Source organism: Erpetoichthys calabaricus, chromosome 8 (assembly GCF_900747795.2).
Source record: "Erpetoichthys calabaricus chromosome 8, fErpCal1.3, whole genome shotgun sequence".
NCBI lineage: Eukaryota > Metazoa > Chordata > Cladistia > Polypteriformes > Polypteridae > Erpetoichthys > Erpetoichthys calabaricus.
Window position 1 is genome coordinate 166505489 of NC_041401.2, and position 26109 is coordinate 166531597.

Below are 26109 nucleotides of genomic sequence, written 5' to 3' on the forward strand. Positions count from 1 at the left end.
CCTCTCCTTTTCTAATGCTGAGAAACTTGTCCATGCTTTTATCACATCCCGCGTCGATTATTGTAACTCACTACTGGCAGGTGCCCCTTCTGATCTTTTATCACAGCTCCAGTTGATTCAAAACTCTGCTGCAAGAGTCCTTACACAAACCAGCAACAGTGAGCACATCACACCCATCCTGCTTCGCCTTCACTGGCTCCCTGTGTCTTACAGAATTGAATATAAAATTCTATTAATAACCTACAAAGCTTTAAATGGCCTTGCACCGGAGTGCATCAGTGACCTTCTAAATTAGATAGATAGATAGATGGATAGATAGATAGATAGATAGATAGATAGATAGATAGATAGATAGATAGATAGATAGATAGATAGATAGATAGATAGATAGATAGATAGATAGATAGATAGATAGATAGATAGATAGATAGATAGATAGATAGATAGATAGATAGATAGATAGATAGATAGATAGATAGATAGATACTTTATTAATCCAAGGGGGAAATTCACAATTACTATGCTCCTGTTCGCCTACTAAGGTCCTCTGATTCTGGCAATCTTGTTCTGCCTCCCACTAACCTGCACTCTGTGGGAGACAGCAGGGCCTTCAGCTCCATAGCACCCAGACTTTGGAATGACATCCCGAAATTAATGAGATCAGCTGACTCCATTCATTCTTTTAAAAAACAACTTAAAACTCATCAATTTAGGAAGGCTTTTAACTTAACATTCTGCCCTTTCTTTCAGTTTACCTTTCTGTCCAGGTGTTCAGGATAATTTGTGTGTCTGTTATATCACAAATTAGGTTATTCGTCAGGTTTTTCTTTTAGTATTGAATTTAGTATTTTACTCTGGCTTATTGTTCTGTATTCTATTTAATGCTTTGTTATCTGTTTCATTGTTCTATTAAGGAAAACATTTGTATCCAATGCTACATATACCCTGCTGTTTTTTCTAAGACTCTCTGAAACGCCAAGAGCATGGGAAAGGCGCTATATAAATAAAATGTATTATTATTATTTTTATTATTATTATTTTTGTTCGCGTCTGGGACTAAAAGATCAGGGGATGGGCATCAGAGATCTGAGGCTTAAGCCGCAGAAGCCCCCCCACTTCCCGACGCCGCTCTCCATTCTTAAACTCATCCTGTTTGTATCACTTAGGGCAGCTGCGCCTTCCCCATGTTACTAATTAGTTCTTACTGCAGGTTGGTAAAGTTGATTCTTTACAATAATAACCTGCAGATAATATTGTTCAATCAATAAAGTCCTACATATTCTTACATGGCGGCATGGTGGCGCAGTGGGTAGCGCTGCTGCCTCGCAGTTAGGAGACCTGGGTTCACTTTCCGGGTCCTCCCTGAGTGGAGTTTGCATGTTCTCCCCGTGTCTGTGTGGGTTTCCTCCCACAGTCCAAAGACATGCAGGTCAGGTGCATTGGCAATTCTAAATTGTCCCTGGTGTGTGGGTGTGTGTGTGTGTGTGTTTGCCCTGCGGAGGGCTGGTGCCCTGCCCGGGGTTTGTTTCCTGCCTTGTGCCCTGTGTTGGCTGGGACTGGCTGTGGCAGACCCCCGTGATGCTGTGGTTAGGATGTGGCGGGCTGGATAATGGATGGATGGATGGATATTCTTACATAATTGCTTTCCCCTTCTGTTTATTTCCAGAGAAACGACTTTTTTGTATCCTGTTAGTTAACTTATCTAAAGAACCAGGAGAAGGTGCTGCTATGTGAACTGCTGGCGCTCGCTCTTCCCGGCGTATGACTCACCGGCATTGGGTATCCAGGTGGCTGTCAGACGAGTAAAAGAGGAAAATATACAAAAGATCCAGAATATACAAGGTCATGGAAACGTTCTCAAAGTAAATCTTGAAACAGTAAACTCATTACAGTTGAAGTCACACAGACTATTAATCCATTTTAAGATGGACGGGTTCACAAATTCACCAATTTTTTTCAATGGGCAATTTTGAAATTTGAAAACTTTGTACAGTGCAATCTGTTTGAGATATCTGTACCAAAATTGAACTGTCTCGACAAATTTATGTCATAATTGGTCCACGGTAAGGTGGGAGAGTTGTTTCATGCAGACAGACAGACAGACAGACCTGGGCTTTCACAATAGGTACTTCATGCATTATATTCAATTATGCCTAAAAACGATAACATTGCCAACCCTCATCAGCTGTGATAGTTTCAAAAGTAACCATGTAATCACTAACATTGCAATTGCCCCCTCTTAATCTGAGCAATTTATTGTTACCTCCATTCTTTGAGGGACACAAAAGATCACCTGAACTGAATGTAAAGTGATTTCTAGAGTGGCATACATGAGGTGGTCCATAACGTATAGAGTGGGCTCTCATTATACTGCATTCCATTTAGATGTTGGAGCTGAGAATAACGTCACACCCGAGCTGAACGTGTTCCAGTAAAACATCCAGAAAACCAACATGGACGCTTTCAGGAAAACCTTTCTTGTGCTTGCTGAACAAATATGCCCCACTTTAGCTGACTTCACCCTATTAACCTCCTCCAAGCATCACTCGGGCTGTGAAAACAATGCTAAAAGCATTAGTCTCAAGCGTCACACGGGCAACTGTAGAGACATGCCTCATGCAGGATTACTCGGGCTGTAAAAGTGCTAACAGCATTAGTCCTGAGTATTACTCAGGCAACCGTAAAGCTGTGTCTTACATAAGTGTCAGGTCTGAGCATTACCTGGACAATAGTGTAGATCAGGGGTGGCGAACTCCAGGCCTGGAGGACCGCAGTGGCTACAGGGTTTCATTCTAACCCTTTTCCTAATCAGTGAGCAATTTTCACTGCTAATTAACTTTTTCCCCATCACTTTAATAGCCCTGTTAGAAGAGCTCAGCCCTCTGAATTGATTCTTTTCTTCATTAAATGACAGCCGAGCAGAAATGAGATGTGAAACGAGCTAACAGATGACCAGCTAAACGGGAGCTTCAAACTCCAACCAGTTTCACTCCAATCACTTTCTTAATGAGAAGCCAATTCTTGCTGTTAATTAAACCCATTATTTAATTCAATGGCTTGTTGCTGCTCTCAATCTGCCACAGCACACATTTTGAAAACTGTTGTTTTTCTGTTCTTTCTAAGAGCACCGTCAAAATGTTTTGGTGACCTGAGAGATCAACCTTACCAAGACCATCACCTCGCTTTAATTTCAGATATTGTGTAATGGGCACAGGGGAGCTGGTCATGTGGTGGCTTGTTTTGTATCTCAAATCGTTTGGCTGCTAATTAAAGAAAAAGAAACAACTATGGGGCCTGAGTCAAGTTAATTAAAAGAAGTAATCAGCAGCAAAAACTGGTCACTAATTAAGAAGATGGTAAGAATGAAAACCTACAGCCACTGCAGCACTCGAGGCCTGGCGTTCGTCACCCCTGGTGTAGATGCATCTTGTCCTAGCCTCACAATGGCATCTTGTAAGAAAACATTTTTCATCAGTCAAGGTGTTGTAGGTTCTTGACAGTGATACGAGCAGTGATGTTGAGGGGTCTCTCATCAGCAATGATGACGAAGTGAATCTGTCTTCAGGTAGTGAAACCGAAACGGACAGTGAAACCACAAGTCATTCTGATGAATCCAAAAAAGTGATGCTGGATTGTGTTTGTATTTCTGGTGACCTTGCCTCAAATAAACCAGCACCACCTCGTTTTGATTTTGTGGGGTAACCATGAATAAAAGTGAACATTGACATCCAAGACCTACTTACTTACTTGAAGTTATTTCTTGATGATGTGATCAATTTACAATATTATTTTCTGCATTTATTTACATGGACATTTTGAAAAATACATTCGGTTGGCACACTAGCATAGCGCAGTGACTGGACCTCAGTTTGATTTCCAGCTGCAATGATTTGTATTTTGAATTTCCAGATTTTCCAAAGAGTATTGTAGACTTCTAAATTTAAGGAGTTTATTTCTGTAATTCTAATTGTATATCTATCTTATGTAAGTGTGCATTGTTATTTTTTGTAAACAATTTATGTGTTATTATTCTTATCTAATTTTAATCTGTTTTCTTTACATGTAACTACTTCTTTGTCATCTTGTAAAGCACTTTAAAACTACATTGTTTGTATGAAAATGTGCTGTAGAAATACAGTACATTCTTTTTTTTAGGTAATGTATTAAGCTGAGTTTGAAATTAAATTAAAGTATTTTGGAGGCATATTTAGAGTTTAAACTATAAAAATAGGCATTTTTTTAACCACATCCAAAATTCGCAGTTTTTCACAAAAACGTAACCCCTGCGTATTTTGGGGGTGTACTGTAAATACTTTTTGTCTAACAAACCTCATATCTTCATGCACTTCATAGACACCAAAACAGCCCAAGTGTGAATAAATGGGCACTTGGACGGACTGGCATTCCCCACATGCTCATGATTACTAGGACAAGCTCTACCTCTCTACACGCTCACAAAATTTAATATGTTGAAAACAGCCAGACTCAACACCTCAATCTACTGTAAATATCACCGTAAAAGCTGGTGGAAATCCTAGACAGGGAAACATGTGGACACAAACAAACAAACAAGGAAAATAACAGCACTCCATGCACCCCTCCACAGCCCCTGGAGTCTTGGCCTTTTTGCATCTGGCTGTAGCTTCATCGTGTTGAACACAAGATTGTCAGAATTCCTCGATCGGAGACAATTAGCATCATCATGAGGAATTTCTTCTCTGATAACGTAAATTCTGCCTCCTTTCAGTCTAATTTCCTCTGTCTGCATACAACATTCCAGCCCCACATACCTCTTCTTTGTCAGTGTTTGTCTACTAGGTGGTGTGACCTCGTTCCTCTGACTCTGTTCTGGGCCTATTGTTATTCATAAGAATGGAGGTAGTGATCACTGTGGTAAATGAGGGGCTCCATGAGACCTCTGGTATGCCAAAGATTAAGTGAAATGCAACACAGAATTAAAGGAGAAAATACTAAGACAGGACAGCATGGTGACACTGTGGTCAGTACTGCCACCTCACAAAACCTGAGAAATGCATTTGAATCGCAGCCTGGTACTGTCTCTGATTGTAAAAGATTGATCATTGAATTTATTTTGCACTAATCTTGGCATCGTTGTACTCCAGACACACTGTGCCACAATACTTCTGTATTTTGCATATGTTTTTGACAGCACTTCCATAATCAGCTAGTTTGTGTCATCATTTATAAAATGGACAGATTTTTTTAATCGCACTGCTCTCCTTTTTGGTTAAAAGGTTGGCAAGCACATGTGCATAGGAGACAGCTTAAGAGCTCTGGGAATTGTAATTCCCTGTCACTCCAGAGGCTGGCACTGTGTCCCTAATGCCTTTTCTCTTCCTCCTTCTGCACACCAGATGATTGACAGATGTAACACCTCTAATGTCACTTCCGGTGTCCATCCACCTGAACCCACCTCTTCCTGTCAGAAGGACTTAGGGCTTGAAGATCTGCCATCTTGAAACAGTTCATTTTGCAACTTGTGTCTGAAAAGACTTTTTCACAATTATTACATGTTTTCTTTTGTATTGCTGCACTCCAATTACTGTATATGGAGTGACCAGGGTGGTGCCCCAACTCTTTATCATGGTCTGTCTGTTCACTTATAGGGTGTGCAAGCAACAGATTTAAAACATGTCTCAAGCCCCTAAAAAATACATTTTGCTCCTGACCCAGTTCCATCTCACTCTTTAACCTGAGATCCCTAATTTGATTTCCATCCATCCATCCATTTTCCAACCCGCTGAATCCGAACACAGTGTCACGGGGGTCTGCTGGAGCCAATCCCAGCCAACACAGGGCACAAGGCAGGAACCAATCCTGGGCAGGGTGCCAACCCACCACAGGACACACACAAACACACCCACACACCAAGCACACACTAGGGCCAATTTAGAATCACCAATCCACCTAACCTGCATGTCTTTGGGAGGAAACCGGAGCGCCCGGAGGAAACCCACGGGGAGAACATGCAAACTCCTCACAGGGAGGACCCAGGAAGCGAACCCAGGTCTCCTTACTGCGAGGCAGCAGCGTCACCACTGCACCACCGTGCCGCCCTATAATGAATGCCTAAAGATTTTAATTTGACTTTGCATGTTCTCCCCGTGTCTGTGTGGGTTTCTTCCAGTTTCTTCCCACAGTCCAAAGACATGCAGGTTAGGTGCATTTGTGATCCTAAATTGTACCTAGTGTGTGCCCTGTGGTGGGCTGGCGCCCTGCCCGAGGTTTGTTTCCTGCCTTGTGCCCTGTGCTGGCTGGGATTGGCTCCAGCAGACCCCCATGACCCTGTAGTTAGGATATAGCGGGTTGGACAATGACTGACTGACTGAAATTCATTATAGCAAACAAAAGTTGTTTCTCGTTAAACATTATAGAAAATAACTGACGTTACTGATTTTTTTTTTTATCAATAACAATAACAGCTTGTTTTTAGCACTGCTCTACACATTTTCTTTCCACATGCTGTTCTTTTTTTAGACTATTGTCTATACTTCTTGTTGATTTGCTTTAACATTTTGTTGATTTTTTTTTTTGCATAGTAGCAGAATTTTTAAGGTTCTGTTAAAGAAGCGGTTCTCAAACTTCTTTAGAATTTCTTGCATGGCGGTCCCTTTAAAAATTGTTTGATGGCTCATGGACCCTTTTATTAAAAATTAAAAAATCAATATTATTTCAAGAAAACTGGGGGTGCCAAATACTTTGCACAAGGGTGCCACATACCTACTGCGCGGCACTGCATAGGTACAGGCTGCTGTGAATAAAACATTTTTTGACAATTATTTATTCATAAAATATTACATACATCTTAGTTATTAAATTTAAGTTAAAATTTTAATGGGATGGATGCACCTGCTTTGCCTTAACCATTTACATTGAGCGGGCAATTTCACCACTTAAAAACGCAAAAAATGTCAAATATGTTTTTTGTTGATTATCTGTATCCACCTTTAGCGCTCTTATTTGCTTCTAAAATATACGAAAACTGTTTGCGAGTGTTTTGATTCTACGAAAGAATCAATAATATTTGATTATGATAAAAATAATAAGGGCTGGTTTGTGCCGAGCAATAATGGTTGGAAAACAATGCGGTGGCAGCGAATAATGGAACAGTGGATTAGTGGTCGGGTCTAGGTGGTGGGGGTAACGACGGAGCTCAGTCATTTACTTCCCCTCGGACGGTAAAAGGTTAATAATTATAAAAATACTAGACATTAAGCCCGTTACAATAACGGGTGCTAGAACAGTAGTCCATAAACATTAGTAGGAACAGTCTATATTAAATGGCAAGGGACCTTTTACCTCATTACATTTTTTACGTAAAATGCCTGTAATTTTCTCTGACAGTAATACTGGCTTTGCTGTCCATAATATGCGTTTAATTTTCTGTCACAACAGTGGGCAATCAGCAGATTCTCCCCAGCAACTGATGTAATGTGCGCGAAAATATATCTACTTTCACTTTACCGGGCCAAGCTTCTTAATCGCAAATCTGACATCCTCAGAGTGAACACTTGCACAACACTGGGGAAGCTGGTCTCCGCATCTCAGTGCCCAATTGGATTTTTCGTGTTTTCTGTTAAAGGTCTTACCTTATTTACCGAAATCCGATTGGATCTGCCGCACGATATTTTATAGGTCCCGCCCTCTCTGTCTTGTGTGACGCATCAGGTGGCCTTTGAAGCATCGCACCGTGCCTCGCTTGCACACTTCACCAGAAGACATGGACACACACAGGGATTTTATTAAAGAGGATAAATAGTATAAATATGCAATCATTTCTCACGGTCCCACCGAAACCGTCCCTAGGGGACCCCGTACCCCAGTGTGAGAACTGCTGTGTTAAAGAAAGTGTTTGCCAAATAAAAAAAATCTAATGAGGAAGGAAAACATAAAGATCATTACAATGCAACATTTAGTATATTCAGTAACTCCATTTGTGAAACACCAATAGTCTCATCGTGCCTCGAGCACTGACTTAATGACTTTTGCACCCAAGGACCAGAAAGCCACACAGCAAAGTGAAGGGCAGCATATGGAGGACTAAAGTAACTGATGCATTTAAACTGTTTAAGTAATCAGGAGTGATTTTGGATAGGTTTTATATATCCAAGTCTCTTCCATATCTTCACATAACTGTATTACCACATTCTGCTTCTTGTAAGCACAAATTGCTGTCCTCTCTACCTCCTTGATAAGAACAGTCATAGTTTTTAGAACTCTTAATTTCACTACTCATATAATCATTTTTATTTCTTCTGGAACAGGTTTCATGTTATTTAGGATGGTTAATCTCGGTGTTTATAGTGATATTAGCTAAATTATCCAACATTGTCGGTATAAACTTCCTTTTGGAAATTCAACATGGCTAAACAAAATCTATGATGAGACAAAAAGACATACTCTTGGACAGGAAGACAGTGCAACTTTTATTTGGATTAGTCGAGTAGAAAACTCTGCAGGTAACTGTGGTCTTAAGATCATGCTTTGGCCAGTAGAATAAACTGTGCAAGTTGATGATGACGCCTTCCATCAGCATGCTCCTGCTGCATGATGGGACTTTTAGTCCCTAAATTGATGACTTTTTAGTTGCCTCCTCCCATTATAACCCCTGCACCCAACATGACAAGACGGCACATGAAAAATTTGTGAAAATCAGTTCAGCTGTTTTTGTGCAATTAGGAAACAGGCATCCAAATCGGTTACTGTTTCATTTATCCATCCATCCATTATTCAATCCGCTATATCCTAACACAGGGTCACGAGGGTCCGCTGGAGCCAATCCCAGGGCGCAAGGCAGAAAACAAACCCCGGGCAGGGCACCAGCCCACTGCAGGGTGCGCCCACAAACATACACAAAATTTAGAATTGCCAATGCACCTAACCTGCATGTCTTTGGAAGGAAACCCATGCAGACACGGGGAGGACATTCAAACTCCACGCAGGGAGGATCCGGGAAGCGAACCCAGGTCTCCTTACTGTGAGGCAGCAGCGCTACCCACTGCACCACCGTGCCGCCCCACTGTTTTATTTATATATATGAAATGCTACTCCACTCTAAAAACTGCAGCGGGACTTTTTTTAATCCTAAATGAAAATTTTATGCCTTATTATCTGCCCTCTTGCATTAATAAATGATCAAATGCAAATTACCTTTATATAGCAACTTTCAATGTTTATATTGGTATGAAACTATTTTTATATGGCACCTTTGAACAGTGAAGACCATCCCAAAGAATTTTTAATAAAACAGCAGTATCATACAGGCTAAATGTCTCACTCAGGGTCACACAATGAGGTAGCCTTGGGATTTAATCTGTGGCAAATATGGAAATTCAAACACATTACAAACAACACTGAAAATGTTTGCTTTTTCAGACATTTTATTTAAATGAATACCATTATAAAGTGCTGTGAAAAATGTCTATAAAATTAGTCAAGACATATCCAAAGTACAGGAACTCCGATTATAACCATGAAGAATTATACAAATGACAATTTTGTTAATTAAATAAATTACTCTATAAAGTCTTGTTGAAAAAGTTCCAAAGACATAATTACAGGAAAGAAACATAATTAAATACTTAATATAAACCGCCTTTCTGTTAACACTTTGTCAGGCGTTTCAGTTCATTTTATAGCTTTACAACAGGAGTAGGCTTGTATATGGGATGAAGCTTGGAGATGAATGATTTGTAAATGCTGCACTCCTCTTTTCTGTCAGTCACACAACATTTTGAAACATTCCTTAAAAATAACTTCAAGTTTCAAAAAAAGTGTTTTTCTTGCCTTTGTGTCACACATAAAAACTACACAATTACTTAACCAGTAGTTACAAACCAAATTAATTTGTCAAGTTACATTACAGAGCTAGAAGGGCCAAACATATTAAATCTACAGTAAACAGTGGCCGTGATTTATTTGTCATAAGACCAATACACACTCGTGTCTAAAGATAATAAAATGCCCTGGGGTGAAATGACAACATCTAATCCTGACTACTCTGTGTATTCAGAGCAGCAAGACAAGTAAATAATGCATACAAAACATGGAATTAAGATATTTTTAGCACTGAATTGAGATTTATCAGTTTTGTTCTTCTAAATTCAGATTACTGTACTCTTGACATTCAAATAAAAAAAGCTTCAAAAGAAGCAGAAGACATGAATACTTTATCAGGGCAAGCAGTAAGAAACAAATAAAATATAATTTACGGTATTATAAAAGGAATTACCCTCTTGCAGAGTACAACAATAACAATATTTAAAGAAATTAATCTACATTACATTAACAAGAATTCAGCTATTTCCTTTAAACTAAAATACACAAATGGCAATCTTACAAATCTGACATAATCCCCAGCACTCCCATGCAAACCAAAAGGATATGTAACTACAAGAGGGAAGTTTATGAAAGCACAGAATCTTCTTCACTTTCTCACAATCAGTACTATTGTTACATAGAAACAGCATACACAGAAGTGAGACAAATGCCTCCCACACTCTCAATTACATACATCTTGTTTGGTCCCATTTAGTCATTATAACAATCAGGGCTTCACAGATAAAGGCAAGAGACATAACCGTATTTTCACATATGTATATAATTATGTGTGTACAGTAGATTTGTGTGTAGTAATAAAACATTTAAGCTTCTTTCTAAAAAGCAGAAAAAAAGAAACCCACTACATCAAAAATATGTGATCAGCCTTTTTAGTTAAAATGTGTAAAATCCTTTTGATTACTGGTGTACTTTGATGTTAAAATATCTAGATATTGTGTTTCCAAGCATAACGAATTTCATAATGAATTTCAAAGAGTCACATAGTTACACATAAGCAAAAAAAGTGCAAGAAAATTACCATTGAGTCTAACTAACCAATGATTGCAATTAAAATACCGTAGTAAAAACTCCCAATATTAGCAGGTCTTGATTATGTGCCCAATAGAATTTCTAGGAATGAAAATATGGCAAAATAGTAGGGAATACACTACTAAAAAGTGAGTAATGAAGCACCAATGAAGGACATACAAAAAACATATTTCCTTCTATTCTAATATAAAGCAGTACCTGAAGACAACTATAACAGTAGTACACATGTGATGCCCTCTTATTATCTAGACGTATCACTCCTTTGTTAGTCCATGTAAGTGCATTATTAAGGTAATTCAAGCAGGTTGCTCTGGCTGTACAAGTTTTCTGTGATCTCATGAACTTTAGATATTAGAGGCACGGCTTCTTCTAACATGCTAACTACTTGCTCTTGTGTACCTACATTCATAACCTCAAAGAAGGTGGCGCGCGCTGGCAAAGCGTAGAAAGCCATTGTAGCTGCTTTCCTGATTACCCAGCTGTGGTGCTGTGCCAGTGAGTCATTGTAGGCTTCTGTACACATGATGGATGTCTTATCATCTTCTGAGCTGGTTCTCAGTTTTTCCAGAAAAAGCTTCAACCAAAGCAAGGCCCGTTGGAGGCGGAGAATTGTGCGACAGCCTGACTCTGAGTAGTCACCTCTCTTCTTAAGATCCACTAGGTTGTTGTTTAGCTCATATTGTACCATGGACTGAATCGTTAGGTACTTATCTCCATTTTCGCCATTACGGTGGTTTACCATAATCTGCATTTTGTTCACAGCATCCTTTGAGATAAATGAGAAGATAGTTCCCAGACTGTTCATAAATCTGAAAAGTTAAAAGAAAATGTTATTACCATACCAACACAATGTACACACTTCACTAAGCGAGTTACAAGATGATATATCAGTAACATTTTTGGAGATATTAAAAAAGAAAAACCAGATATCCAACCTGTCAGAAATGTGACTCTTTTATTAGTAGATAAATGTGTTTTTCTTCTATTTCATCTCATAAAAACTTACTTGTAGTAGTAGCAACATGGAATACTACATCTATCATTTATGTGGAGGGCGTGATTGTGAAGTGTAAAAGAAACAAATTATTGTACACACATTTAGGTATAACTGTGTGTTAGGTTTCTTTTTACAGAAATGAACGGTAATATTTAGTTAATCAGAAACCATCTGGTGCATTTGGAGTTGGCTTGGATAGAGCCACTGTCATATTAATTCCGTGCATAGCTAATCCACAGATAGAAATACATGAAGCATCTTGGTAAGCTCAGAGACTTCTGCTGCTACCAATGGCAGGGAGCACTGCCTGTCTGCCAGCTGCTGACAGTATATCATAAGATTTGAGAGCAAGCATGTTTTATATATACATTTATACACACACACTCACAAATACTAGTGGAGAATGAAAAAATATGACTCCATAAGTGTTAAACGATGGAACCGAGATTTGAGAAGAACAGTAATAAGAGTGTGTTGGGAATGCAATTACAAGAAGATGTCAAAGAAAACAGCATACAGTGATCCCTCGCTATATCGCGCTTCGTCTTTCGCGGCTTCACTCCATCGCGGATTTTAAATGTAAGCATATGTGTATATCACGGATTTTTCACTGCTTCGCGGATGTCTGCGGTCTACAGTACGTGTGCTTCCTCAGTTGATTTGCCCATTTGAATTCAAACAAGGGACGCACTTGAATTGAAACAAGGGACTCTATTGGTGGATGACTGAGAAGCTACCCAATCAGAGCATGCGGTTAAGTTCCTGTGTGCTGCTGATTGGCTCAGCGACAGTGTGCTGCATTAACCAGGAAGTACTAATCTCACACATTCAGAATTAACATGCACAAGCGCCAACAGAAGATGCAAATGATTGCAGAAAAGGTAAAAGTTTTGGATATGTTGAAGGAAGGAAACAGCTACACCGCTGCAGGACACCATTACAGCATAAATGAGTCCACGATTCTTTTTATTTAAAAAGGAGGAAAAGCATATAAGATCTATGGCCGCAGTGTCTTTTAAACAGGGCGCAAAATGAGTTGCAAGTGGACGTTGTAAGGCAGTAGTCTGGATGGAACCTGCTTTAGGGATTTGGATTGAAGAGTGATGGAAGAAAAACAACGGCGGTGCTAAACAGTCGCCTGAAGAGGCTCCTTTAGAAGAGCTGTAACGCTATCCTTTGTTGTGCAGTAAAATTAAACTCATCGTTATCGGACAAGTCGTCGTGTCATTGTTGGTGAGTAACCATAATTAATTATTTACGTACAATACTTATTACATGTACATAGTTTAGTGTCACTGTACACACATTTTATTGTATATAATTTTTCTTGCATTGTACGTATTTATTGATGGTGGCCTGTCTGTCGTAATGGCTGTAACGTATGTGATATCGGAGACGCTCGATATCTTTAAAATAATATTTAGGTTTTACTGTATGTAAACTGTGTTTACATACATAATTTCAACGAATCTTACCTAATATCTAAGAGAATACAAAGGGTTTATGCTGTATAATTGTGCGTGAAATGTTTATAATAGTGTGGGAGAGTTTATAAGGGCTTAAAATATATAAAAATAACCACATTAACATATGGTTTCTACTTCGCGGATTTTCTTATTTCGCGGGTGGCTCTGGAACGCAACCCCCGCGACGGAGGAGGGATTACTGTATTCCCAATAATATGAGGTGTGACAACCCCCTACACCACCATGCACACTAGGTCTGCACTCTGGCATACAAATGATCATAAAGATAAAATAATAATAATAATAATACATTTTATTTATATAGCACCTTTCCCATGCTCAAGGCGCTTCATAGAGTCTTAGAAAAAAGAGCAGGGTATATGTAGCATTGGATACAAATGTTTTCCTTAATAGAACAATGAAACAGATAACAAAGCATTAAATAGAATACAGAACAATAAGCCAGAGTAAAATACTAAATTCAATACTAAAAGAAAAACCTGACGAATAACCTAATTTGTGATATAACAGACACACAAATTATCCTGAACACCTGGACAGAAAGGTAAACTGAAAGAAAGGGCAGAATGTTAAGTTAAAAGCCTTCCTAAATTGATGAGTTTTAAGTTGTTTTTTAAAAGAATGAATGGAGTCAGCTGATCTCATTAATTTCGGGATGTCATTCCAAAGTCTGGGTGCTATGGAGCTGAAGGCCCTGCTGTCACCCACAGAGTGCAGGTTAGTGGGAGGCAGAACAAGATTACCAGAATCAGAGGACCTTAGTAGGCAAACAGGAGCATAGTAATTTAGAAGGTCACTGATGCAGTCCGGTGCAAGGCCATTTAAAGCTTTGTAGGTTATTAATAGAATTTTATATTCAATTCTGTAAGACACAGGGAGCCAGTGAAGGCGAAGCAGGATGGGTGTGATGTGCTCACTGTTGCTGGTTCATGTAAGGACTCTTGCAGCGGGATGTGATAAAAGCATGGACAAGTTTCTCAGCATTAGAAAAGGAGAGGAAGGAGCGAACACGGGATATGTTACGGAGGTGAAAGTAAGAAAGTTTCTTAATGTGGTTTATATGGGCAGAATAAGAAAGGGAGGAATCAAAAATGACACCAAGATTCTTTGCATCAGAAGAAGGTCTGATGAGATCACCGTCAAGAGTGACTGGAAAAGAGCTCATTTTCTTAAGTAGTGCTTTAGTGTCAATTTGCAGGAGTTCAGTTTTGTTGCAATTTAATTTTAAAGAGTTCTGCTCCATCCAGGTTTTAATTTCACTGAGGCAAGTTGTGAGCTGAGAAAACTCTGATGATGTTGCACTTTTGACATTGAAATAGAGTTGAGTGTCATCTGCATAAAAATGATCACCCAGTCCATAGCTACGAATAATGTGGCCAAGAAGTTGACCAGTATTTCGGTTCCTACACCAAAACTCTTTAGCCTCCTCAGGAAAAAGACTTTGCTGAGCCTTTTTTGAGGATGCAGGTGGTGTAGACAAACAATGAAAGGCAGTCAGTGATTTGGTCATCCAGAAACCTGAAGCATATAAATACAGATGAGAAGAGGGCCAAGGACAGAGCCCTGAGGATCTCCTTGTGTGACTGGCGCTGAGCTGGATCTGCTGTTGCCAAGACTAACAAACTCTTGCCTATCAGTTAGATAGGACTTGAACCACTGGAGGGCAGTGCCAGAGATACCCAGCATGTGTTCCATTCTGGACAGTAGAATGTCATGTCTTGACAGTGTCAAATGCTGCACTGTGGTCTAACAGAATTAATATGCTGGTTTGTCCAGAGTCTGCTGCCATAAGCAAATCATTGGTTACCCGTAGCAGAGCAGTTTCACAGCTGTGCTGCGCCCTGAAACCAGACTGAAAGGGCTCCATCAAATTATTAGAGGTTAAATAATTGGTGAGCTGGGAGGCTACAACATGCTCGAGAACTTTGGACAGAAAAGGTAAGTGGGAAATAAGCCGAAAATTGTTAAGATCGTCACCATCAAGGCAGTAACATGGGGGTTTACAGAAGCGATTTTAAAAGTGGCTGGCACAAACCCATGATCGAGGGATGTATTGATTATTGTCGTAACAGTCGGGATTATGGCATGAAGGCAGGATTTAAGAAGTGTGGTGGGGATGGGGTCCAGTACACAAGTAGTTGGCCTCATCTTACAAAGCAGGTCATTAACAAATGCCGATGTGACTGGTGAAAATTTAGAAAAGGAGCTGGATGGAGTGGGAAGACAGGGAAGGATATAAATGGATGACGGATTTATGTTAGTTGAATTATTTAGATACTTAATTTTATTGTAGAAAAAGATTATGAATGCCCCCTGTGGAACATGAGCTAAATGTTGTATTTTTTTACTAGTAGCTGGGTGCAGGAGACATGCCATCCAAACAAGTCTTCTTTGATCAGGGAAAGGTCTGGCGAGTGTTTTGGCCAGGGGAATTCACAAGCGGCCTCTAGAGCACACTATGTTGCACGCTTTACAGCATGAGTGGTTGTGGTCTTCCTGAAAAAGAAAAAACACATCTCCCAAGTAACTGAGTAACTCAATTAACTTGATTTGAAAAATCAATTATTAAAATTTACCTTCTTGAGTAAGTGAAATGGCAGAATGCAAAGTATGAATTAGTGTCCTATCTGAAAGCACCAAAAGGAGTCAGTGGATCGAGAACATTTCATATGAAAGTCAACAGATATCTACCTACACTGTACCACTAAATTAGCAAAACATTAGAGCACAACAGCTATGCAGCAGCATCTAAAAAAGACAAGAAGTTTCACCTAAGAATTGCCTGACATCATGCTTATGGACTGTGTTTGGTTTTAGTGTGCAAATTAACTTAAGGCTTTACCAGCTTATCACACTGGTAGTTGGCTTTAGATATTTCCATCTATGTTTCATTCTCCTAGTTTAAACAATCTGACAACTTTAGAATTCTTTACTGGTAACAGTGAATGCTTTCAAATCTAACAATGAGGACCGAAATTGAGCCTCTTGTTGGTTCCCTTTATTTACTATATTATTCTACACTGGATTCTTTCTGTGTGTTTTTTTCACTTCCCACTAGTGTGTTAAAATGCATGACCTGTGCGTATTTCTTGCCATCACAATAATGGAAGATAAACATATCTTGAAGGTTCATCTTGTAACATTGTAATCTGAGAAGTCTCAATCCGTTCTCACCACAGCTGCATACTGTGGTCCATCCAAACGGACAGCATAACATCATGACTATGTCTTTCATACATTATATATTAGATTGTTTCTTGTGCCCAGTGCTTGCTGGGATAGGCTCCAGTTTCACTGTGACTGGATGTTCCATTAAGTGTATGACATTGTATTCATTTCTGCTTTTGGTGACCTACATATATCACTAATCTATACGAGAAAAGCAGGAATGTCATTTGTACTGTGTGTGAATGACAGTTAACTTGAACTTGGACTTAAAACAACAGAGCTGCAGTTTAAACCTTCACCTGCAGCTGCAGCTCACTCACTGAGTGCAAATGTGGCACAACGCAGCCTTAACTAATGGGAGCACTTGTTATATAAATCTATACACAAGGAAACCAATTCAGCCCAGTGTGCTTTAGTCGTGTAAACAGGACAATGTGTACAGTGAAGATTCCTCAGCAGAAATGCTGGTGTTACAAATTAACTGGTATTAACTCATTATAAAATTAAATTACATCAGATCAGTATTGTTACATACATTGCTGGAGCATAGTGGAATTCTTGTGTTGCAGTTGCAGGGTGGGCTTGTGGAGAAGTATATACTAGCAATGTGATGATGTATAAATAGATAGGATTAGCAAAAGAATGGCCTAATGTACATAATGCAAAACAGAACTGTACCGAAATAAAGACTGCACAGTTTAACAGTAGTTGAAAAGGTAGATTACAGTACACATATAAAATACAGTAGAATTACATATAAACCAGCAGGTGGGCACAGTATAGGGAAAGCAAGATCAGGTTTCCTAGAGTTCAGTGACATTATGGCCTTGGGGAAGAAGCTGTCCCTTAAGAGGGTGAAGCACATTGTGAGGCTCATGTAACATTTACCAGAGGGCAGAAGTGAAAACGGGATGAGCTGGATGGCTGGCATTAGAGAGAATGGATTCAGCCACTCTCAGACATCAGGTAAAGTAAATGTTATCAAGCTGCAGAAGACCAGCCCCAATGGTTTTAGAAGCATTATGGACAGTCCTTTGGAGGAAACTGAAATCCTGACAAGTCAGGTTCCACAAGTACACTGCTGATCCAGTCAGGATACTTTCAATAGTGCAGCAGTAGAAGTTGACCAGTATTTCAGTTCCTACACCAAAACTCTTTAGCCTCCTCAGGAAAAAGACTTTGCTGAGCCTTTTTTGAGGATGCAGGTGGTGTAGACAAACAATGAAAGGCAGTCAGTGATTTGGTCATCCAGAAACCTGAAGCTGTTAATTGTCTGGACAGAGGTGCCATTGATGTGGGGTGGAGTGCCTGTTGCCAATCCTGCCTGACTGGGGCCTGTTTGTCAGGAAGTAAGTTTGAAGGCAGGTTCACCTTAAAATATGGTGATGACTCAATGATTGTAATCCTACTGAATGAGAATGAAACCAATCATGGTCCTGTGGCAAACAATTTTTTCAGAAGAAACACCATTAACCCTGTAGAAACACTTATCAAAGACCAAGCAGTGGATATTGTTAACCGTTATCAATATATGGGGAAAAAAATAAACTCAAAACTGGCTTTTAAGGAAATCTAAGTTCAATTTTAACAAACATACAAGCTTAAATCACTGGATGAACACTTTGCATCAATCACCACTCAAGTGTAAATGTTGGTTTAATTTTTATGTCTAGTATATTGAATTTAACGTTTTACGTTTTTAACTATTATGCTCACTGCAATATTTTATTAATTTGTACTAAGTTTATGTTTGATGGCAGTGTTCTTTGTGATGCGTTTTTAATGTTATGTCATGGATCTTTGTAAAACAAACCAAACTTCTTTCTTGGGACAGTAAAACTGAATGGAATTCTGAGGAAATTTTTAAAAAATTTGAGACTCAGTCCACAGTTACATAGATGTATCTACACTCAGAAATTAAATTAATCTGGCATCAGAGCTGTTACACAGGTGACTTTTTTCATTAGATAAAAGCATAACGCATTCGGTGTGAAAGGCCAAGTCTGTCAACCAACCAGACAGACTTAACTGAATTAATCAGTAACGCCTAAGAATGGAGGAGAGTGTATAGCTTTGTTATTTGACATGTAATCTGTGGAAAGTTACAGCTTGAGCCTACAGCTAGTAATATCTGGGTCCAACTGGGAATCTATCTATCTAATGCAAAGGTAAAAACTACAGACATACTCCAGGTAGCAAATTATTTGCTTTAAAGTTTCATTCAAGTAAATACGGAGGAAAGTAAATGAACCCTTATAATTACTGCAGTAGCGTCAATGTGTGACCTTTAATCTCGTAAGACATTTAATCAATCGTTTTACCTAAAGTTATAAAAGTCACTATAATAAATCAACGATTTAATTAACTGCAAAACCCAAATTTTATTTTATTTACTTCCTATTTCGCTTCAATTCAACCCTGACAGATCCATGCCCAAGTACCTCAGCACATTGGTCTGCGTTAAGCAGGTTTTCCAAGTCTGAAAATCATTACAATAACAAACAATAAAATAATGAAAACGCAAATACTTGCCGTACTAGAACCCTCCATCCTGCTACATAGCTGTCGACTAGGACTTCTTCGTTGTCAGAAAGACAGGACTGAAATGTGATCAGCACTTCTTTCAAACTAAACTTCTCATCCACCTCAAAGTCAGCCATCGCTCCCCGGAAGTGAGCGTCTCTAAGCTAGACCGCGACGTAAGAACGCCGTCAGCCAACCAAACATGGAAGAAGAAAGCAGCGCAACTGAACATAGTGTGGCACAAGAGACAACAATTTCTACAACGATTGGATAATTTTGCAAATAGCAGGCGGGACTATAGAGAAATCGGGCATTTGATTGGCTTAGCATGCACTGGTGGTGAAACATGGAGACTTTCGAAGTGCTTTTCTAGTGTCTGTACAGTAGTGTTGAGCTGGTTTACTCCCCTGTAATAATACAATTTAAAAATGAATGGTTTTATAAACAGAAGGGGTTTTATTGAACCAGGCCTTCGCAACCAAAGCAAGCTGTAGTGTCGTCTTTGTTTTCTTTAAGATATATTTTTATTCATCACCAGATAAAAAGATGTCAATTCCTTCCTGTTAGTTGTCTTTTGAATAGTTTTTTTTTTCAAATGCGTAGTGTGCTTTGCTGAAATCAAATTAAGCCTAATGTCACCCAATTTTTCATGACTTACGTCTAAAGGAGGGTGATAATTTTAACGAATAGTTCCGTCTTGCTTTTGTCTGCTGGAAGATGCCAGAAATAAAAGTCACGCCGCTAGGTAAGAAAACCTGTAATAATTAAATAAAGTATAACCAGAGCAGTTAAATTATCGGAGGTTTGTGTAACTAGATTGTATTTGTAAACACATTGGCTCAAAGAAGGCAAAGAGCTGTTTAGTGTGAGGAGGATGTGAATATGACGGACCTTCTTGTTATCCCAGCTCGTCATTCAGTTCAGCACCCAGTTAATGTTTAGCTAGGCTTCTTATCGCTAACATCCGCCAAGTGGGGAATAATTCGTGGGGTGGTTGGTGACTGATGAGCAGCTGTCCTTCGGGGACCATGTTGTAACGGACACTGGGTCTTGCAGACTGCGCAGTACAACTTCTGGTCAAGAATTTGGTCTCATCACGTCTAGACTACTGCAGCTGTTTGATGGCAGGAGTAACGCCATATGTCACCAAGTCGTTGCAAATGAGTCAAAATGAAGCGGCAGGTCTGCTGTTCATTTAGCCTAGGTGGGCACATGTCATTCCTCTTTTCAGATCACGACATTGGTTCACTGCTGCTCAACGTGTTAAGTTCAAATCCTGATGATGGCCAACACAGTAGTCAGGAGACACTTGTGAGGGCCTTTGTTCTTTCTCGACAACTTAGCGGTGCTAATCAAAATGCTGACTTCCTCAATGTTTTTAAGAAGTGCTTGAAGAAATTCATTTGTTTGTTGAATTTCTGTCCAGCTGATACAAGCTATTAAATTTTGTAACCTAGAAACTGTAACAAGCTTGTTTTTTATTTTTGAGAATCAATTTCATAACCTTGTCCTGTAACATTTGTTTCCAAACAGTCCCCCAGACTGATGTTTACTTGATTATGTTGATCTCTTTTGTATATCACTTTGGATTGATGAAAGTGTTTGATAAGCAAGTAAATGTAAATATAAATATGATGGAAAAAAATGGTATTAGATTGGTTAACAAGCCTGCTTATTGTCACTACTTAAGGTATTTTGAAGCATTCATACGTCTAGAGAGTGCAGGCAGGGTGGAATGGGTGGAGAAGAATGTCAGGAGTGATTTGTGACAGACGGATTTCAGCAAGAGTGAAAGGGAAGGTCTACAGGACGGTAGTGAGACCAGCTATGTTCTATGGGTTGGAGACAGTAGCACTGACCAGAAAGCAGAAGACAGAGCTGGAGGTGAAGGAGTTAAAGATGCTAAGATTTGCATTGGGTGTGACAAGGATGGACAGAATTAGAAATGAGGACATTAGAGGGTCAGCTCAGGTTGGACGATTGGGAGACAAAGTCAGAGAGGCGAGATTGTGTTGGTTTGGACATGTGCAGAGGAGAGATGCTGAGTATATTGGGAGAAGGATGCTAAGGATAGAGCTGCCAGGCAAGAGGAAAAGAGGAAGGCCTAAGAGAAGGTTTATGGATGTGGTGAGAGAGGACAAGCAGGTGATGGGTGTAACAGAACAAGATGTAGAGGACAGGAAGATATGGAAGAAGATGATCTGCTGTGGCAACCACTAACGGGAGCAGCCCGAAAGAAGAAGACTGTTAAATAGAAATTGTTTTCTAAATATAACTCTTAATTGCTCTTTTGACTGCCAGGGACTTGATGCTGAATCGCAGTCCAGTGTGTTGAATGTGAATTCAGTAAAGTTTTTTTTTTTTGTCTGAAACAATCAAGTGACTTTATTGCCATACCATCCATGCACCATATGGCAGCATACTAGTATGAAATAATGTTCACTAGGACCACTGTGCAATCATAATAAATAAACACAAGCAAATAACAAACTATACTATAAATAGATAAATAAATAATAGGTAAATGAATAGATAGTAATAAATAATAATAACAATTAGTAGTATAAAACAACTTTAGTAGCTTCATGCAACTATTGGAAGATAAGTGATACAGCAGCAGTTGCTGTATTGAAAGTTAGTAAATAAAACAAATAGAAATTAAATATTGTTGTTACTCTAATAGTTAATCAATATGGGAACCAATACAGTTGACTTCAGGAAGTTGTGTTCTGTCTACAGCCCACTTTATATAAATGGCTCCAGTGTTGAGACTGTTTGAAGTATCAAGTTTGTAAGAGTGCATACTGCAGAGGACCCCACCCAGAGCTAGAACTCTTCTTTTATTGAAAGGAAAACCTCAACAACCGCTTTACTTCATGAGACAGTTGAGGAAAGCAATCTTCCCATTTTCCATCCTTACCATGTATTGCAGGGGTGTTAGAGAGAGTGTGCTAAGTGGCTCTATTACTGTGTGGTTCAGAAACTGTAAGATGTTATAGAGGATTGTGTGGACAGCTGAGAGTATCATTGGTGATCTCTGCATTCTCTCCAAGACATCTTTAATAAACGCTGCCGCTGTAAAGCATCCAGCGTTGTTTTTTGTCCTGCTCCCATCCAGTGAATGGTGCTACAGTGTCCATGCCTGCTCAACCAGGCCACTTAACAGCTTCAGCCCCCCAAAGCTGTCAGGCTCCTTAAAGATTCCTCCACCACCTTCTGCTGATCTGTGAACTTTATAAACCTTTCTTCCTTTTTAATCCTAAACTCTGTTATTGTTCTAAATTTTGGAACTAGGTTAATGTAATAGTTTAATAACCTTAACAACTATGAAAATAACGTAATCTAATAATTTCCTATATGTTTTTCGGTACAGCACACTGTTTTACATTGTCCTGTCTTGTGCACTTTTGTTATGAAATGTGTTATTATTCAGTTTTAAAGCGTGGCACATTACATTGTCAGTCTGTACTTTATACTTTGTATACAGCTGAGATAACAATAAAGAGGACTTTACCTGATTTGAATACAGTCGACTTAGCAATTCATGTGTTATCAATGGACATAGCAATCCAAGATTAATTTGTGCAAGGCAGCATTACAGATGATGATGTAGGTAAAAGTATCAATATAAGTATTTAGCAATATAAATAATTCAGATGCTATTTTCATACTAAAAGACATATTTATGAAATGTTTTCACTTTAAGAAATTGTATGAATTCTTCTGTGTGGAAAGCAGTATTATATAGTCTATAGATCCATAAAATCATGCACACTTCCCTAACATTTATTGATTAGCACAAGTATCACTGAAATTAAACTTCTTGGCCAAAGCCCAGTTTCAGAAAGCACTATAATGAATACCAAATGCTGAATACCTTGTATTTTAAATGTTTGTTTTTGTGCCTTTGGGTAATGCCTAAATTAAAGCAGTTTCACTTATGATTTAGGCTTTTGAATGTAACTGGATTATAAAATTAAAAGTTGATGAACAGTACTTTTATTATTAAAGTCAGCCTTTTCAAAAAGCACATACTTAAAAAACTGAAGTTAATATAGATAAATTAATACATTCTGAATATGACATTTATTTAGCTGTTTTCAGTGGACAAAAATGTGGAGCATCCCAAGTAATAGCTACAGTCACTGTGTGTTAATTACACAAGTAAGGAAATACTGAAGACCTGATTTTAGAAAGTATAGTACTTCTAATTTGTATGATTTCCCAAACATTGTTTTGTCTATGTATGTACCCTTATCAAGTTATATTTCTTTTTAAAAATGTTTCTGTTATGGATAAGGTCTATTTAGGAACAAGTTTTGAGATTCCTGTTGTTGCCTGAACTTGGCTTATTCTGCCCAAATGTTCCTTCTGTAGTCACTTTCAAGCAGCAACCCAAAGAGGAAATTTTACCACCATGCAGTATACAGTATATGTCAATGTCAATTTATTTATATAGCACATTTAAAACAACATAGTAATTCTGTGGCCAAAGTGCTTTACAATAATAGAATAAAAGAAAAACAAAATAATTAAAACAAATAGAAATAAAATATATGAACATAAAATAAAATACATAATAGATAGAAGTAATGTTATATACATAAAAAATAAAAGTACTGTAATGTTATATAATCACAAAGAGGAAACCATCGGTATTACTGAAGGTCATGGAATGCAAGTGAATAGAAATGAGTCTTTAGTCTTGTTTTGAACAGTTCAGTTGTAGACGACTCCTTTATGTGATGAGGTAAAGAGTTCCACAGGCGAGGAACGGCAGCTGCAAAAGCTCTGTCCCCCTTGGTTATACACTTGGTACGAGGGACAACCAGAGAGAGATGACCAGAAGATCTAAGCACTCTGGATGGCTGATGTAAAACATGCAGTTCTGATAAATAGGCAGGAGCAAGCCCATGTAAAGATTTAAAAACTAGTAGCAAGATTTTAAAATCAATTCAAAAACTGACAGGCAGCCAGTGTAAAGAAGCTAAAATAGGAGAAACAGAGTCATACTTTCTTGCCCCAACCAGAAAGCGAGCGGCAGCATTTTGGACCAACTGTAACCAGCGTATCAGAGATTTGTTAATCCCAGAATACAGCGAGTTGCAGTAATCGAGGCGAGAAAAAATAAACACATGACTAGCTATCTCAAGATCCCTACAAGATAAAAAAGGCTTTATCTTACCTAATAGACGAAGTTGGAATAAGCAACTCTTGACTACAGAATTTACTTGTTTCTCAAAAGAGAGGTTACTGTCAAAGGTAACACCAAGATTGCGGACTTGAGGTTTGGAAAAGACCGAGAAAGAGCCGAGAAGTCCAAGACCAATTTGGGCTTTAGCTGATGGACCCACTATAAGCACCTCTGTTTTATTTTGATTTAGGTCAAGAAAATTATTAGCCATCCAGGATCTTAGTTCAGACAGACAGTTGTGGAGTTGATTTGTTGTAGAGTTGCAGACGGGAATATAAACCTGTGTATCATCAGCATAGCAGTGAAAAGCAATGTTAAATTTCCTAAAAATAGATCCAATAGGGTGAAGGTATACAGTGATCCCTCGCTATATCGCGCTTCGCCTTTCGCGGCTTCACTCCATCGCGGATTTTATATGTAAGCATATTTACATATATATCGCGGATTTTTCGCTGCTTCGCGGGTTTCTGCGGACAATGGGTCTTTTAATTTCTGGCACATGCTTCCTCAGTTGGTTTGCCCAGTTGATTACATACAAGGGACGCTATTGGCAGATGGCTGAGAAACTACCCAACTTACTTTCTCTCTCTCTCTCTCTCTCTCTCTCTCTCTTGCGCTGACGTAGGGGGGTGTGAGCAGGGGGGCTGTGTGCAGCTGCTTCCTGAAGGACATGCTGCACGGAGCTTCGCATACTTAAAAGCTCAAAGGGCACGTATTGATTTTTGACTTTGTTTTTCTGTGGCTCTCTCTCTCTCTCTTCCTGCTCCTGACAGAGGGGGTGTGAGCTGCCGCCTTCAACAGCTTTGTACCGGCGGTGCTTCGCATACTTAAAAGCCAAAAAGCCCTATTGATTTTTTTTTTGACTGCTTGCTTTGCACTCCTTTGAAAAGGAAGATATGTTTGCATTCTTTTAATTGTGAGACAGAAGTGTCATCTCTGTCTTGTCATGGAGCACAGTTTAAACTTTTGAAAAAGAGACAAATGTTTGTTTGCAGTGTTTGAATAACGTTCCTGTCTCTCTACAACCTCCTGTGTTTCTGCGCAAATCTGTGACCCAAGCATGACATTCTAAAAATAACCATATAAACATATGGTTTCTACTTCGCGGATTTTCCTATTTCGCGGGTGGCTCTGGAACGCAACCCCCGCGATGGAGGAGGGATTACTGTATAGAGAATAAAATAGGACCCAAAATGGATCCCTGAGGAACACCATATTTAAGAGGAGCAGTAGATGAAGAAGAGGAATTAAAAGTCACTGAAAAGTGTCTACCAGTTAAATATGACCTGAACCAGTTAAGAGCAGCCCCTTTGAGCCCAACAAGATGTTGCAATATTTCATGGTCAATGGTGTCAAAGGCAGTGGACAGGTCAAGGAGAAGGACTGCAGCATCACCTGAGTCAGTAATAAGAGAGATGTCGTTGAACACTTTCAGGAGTGCCGTTTCAACACTATGATAACGCCTAAAGCCAGATTGGTAGATCTCAAATAAATTATTGGAGTTAAGGTGATCAACCAATTGATTATAAATAATTCTTTCTAGAATTTTAGCCAGAAATGGCAGTTGGGAAATTGGACGAAAATTGGCTAAAACTCCAGGATTTAATTCTGCCTTTTTCAGACGGGGATGGACTGCAGCATGTTTAAAAAATGAAGGCACAACTCCCGAACTAATAGAATCATTGATAATGACTATTAAGGGTGGGCCCAACACATCAAAGGCTTCCACTAAGAGACGTGGTGGTACAATATCCAGAGGACTGGGGGCTTATTTAAGGGTGTCGATAGTTCTTTTTAGCTGTGAAAGTGAGACTAGATCAAAGGATTCTAAGACAATGTCATGATTATCA

The 26109-nt window shown here is 39.0% G+C and overlaps 2 protein-coding genes across 2 annotated transcripts in view; one reads left to right on the plus strand and one right to left on the minus strand.

The window, feature by feature from the left end:
* Positions 1 to 9383: 9383 nt before the first annotated feature.
* Positions 9384 to 19248, minus strand: cptp (ceramide-1-phosphate transfer protein). The gene is made up of 2 exons (XM_028807736.2): positions 19075 to 19248; positions 9384 to 11699 (listed from the first exon to the last, which is right to left on the minus strand). The coding sequence occupies exons 1-2, from the start codon at positions 19200 to 19202 to the stop codon at positions 11177 to 11179; spliced, it is 651 nt and encodes a 216-aa protein (XP_028663569.1). The 5' UTR covers positions 19203 to 19248; the 3' UTR covers positions 9384 to 11176.
* A 144-nt stretch (positions 19249 to 19392) lies between these two features.
* The window catches only part of ints11 (integrator complex subunit 11), a 43600-nt gene continuing 36883 nt past the window's right edge, over positions 19393 to 26109 (plus strand). The window contains exon 1 of the mRNA XM_028807737.2: positions 19393 to 19810. Within this exon, the coding sequence (XP_028663570.1) occupies positions 19783 to 19810 (28 nt within the window). The 5' untranslated portion in view covers positions 19393 to 19782. The remainder of the gene's footprint in view (positions 19811 to 26109) is intronic.

Bases quoted from the DNA above. Each gene is read 5' to 3' on its own strand.
- cptp (XM_028807736.2), bottom strand. From the start codon at position 19,202: ATGGCTGACTTTGAGGTGGATGAGAAGTTTAGTTTGAAAGAAGTGCTG. The intron at 11,700-19,074 runs GCAAGTATTTGC...TTAACTTTTCAG, and splicing joins GGATGGAGGGTTCTAGTACG to ATTTATGAACAGTCTGGGAA.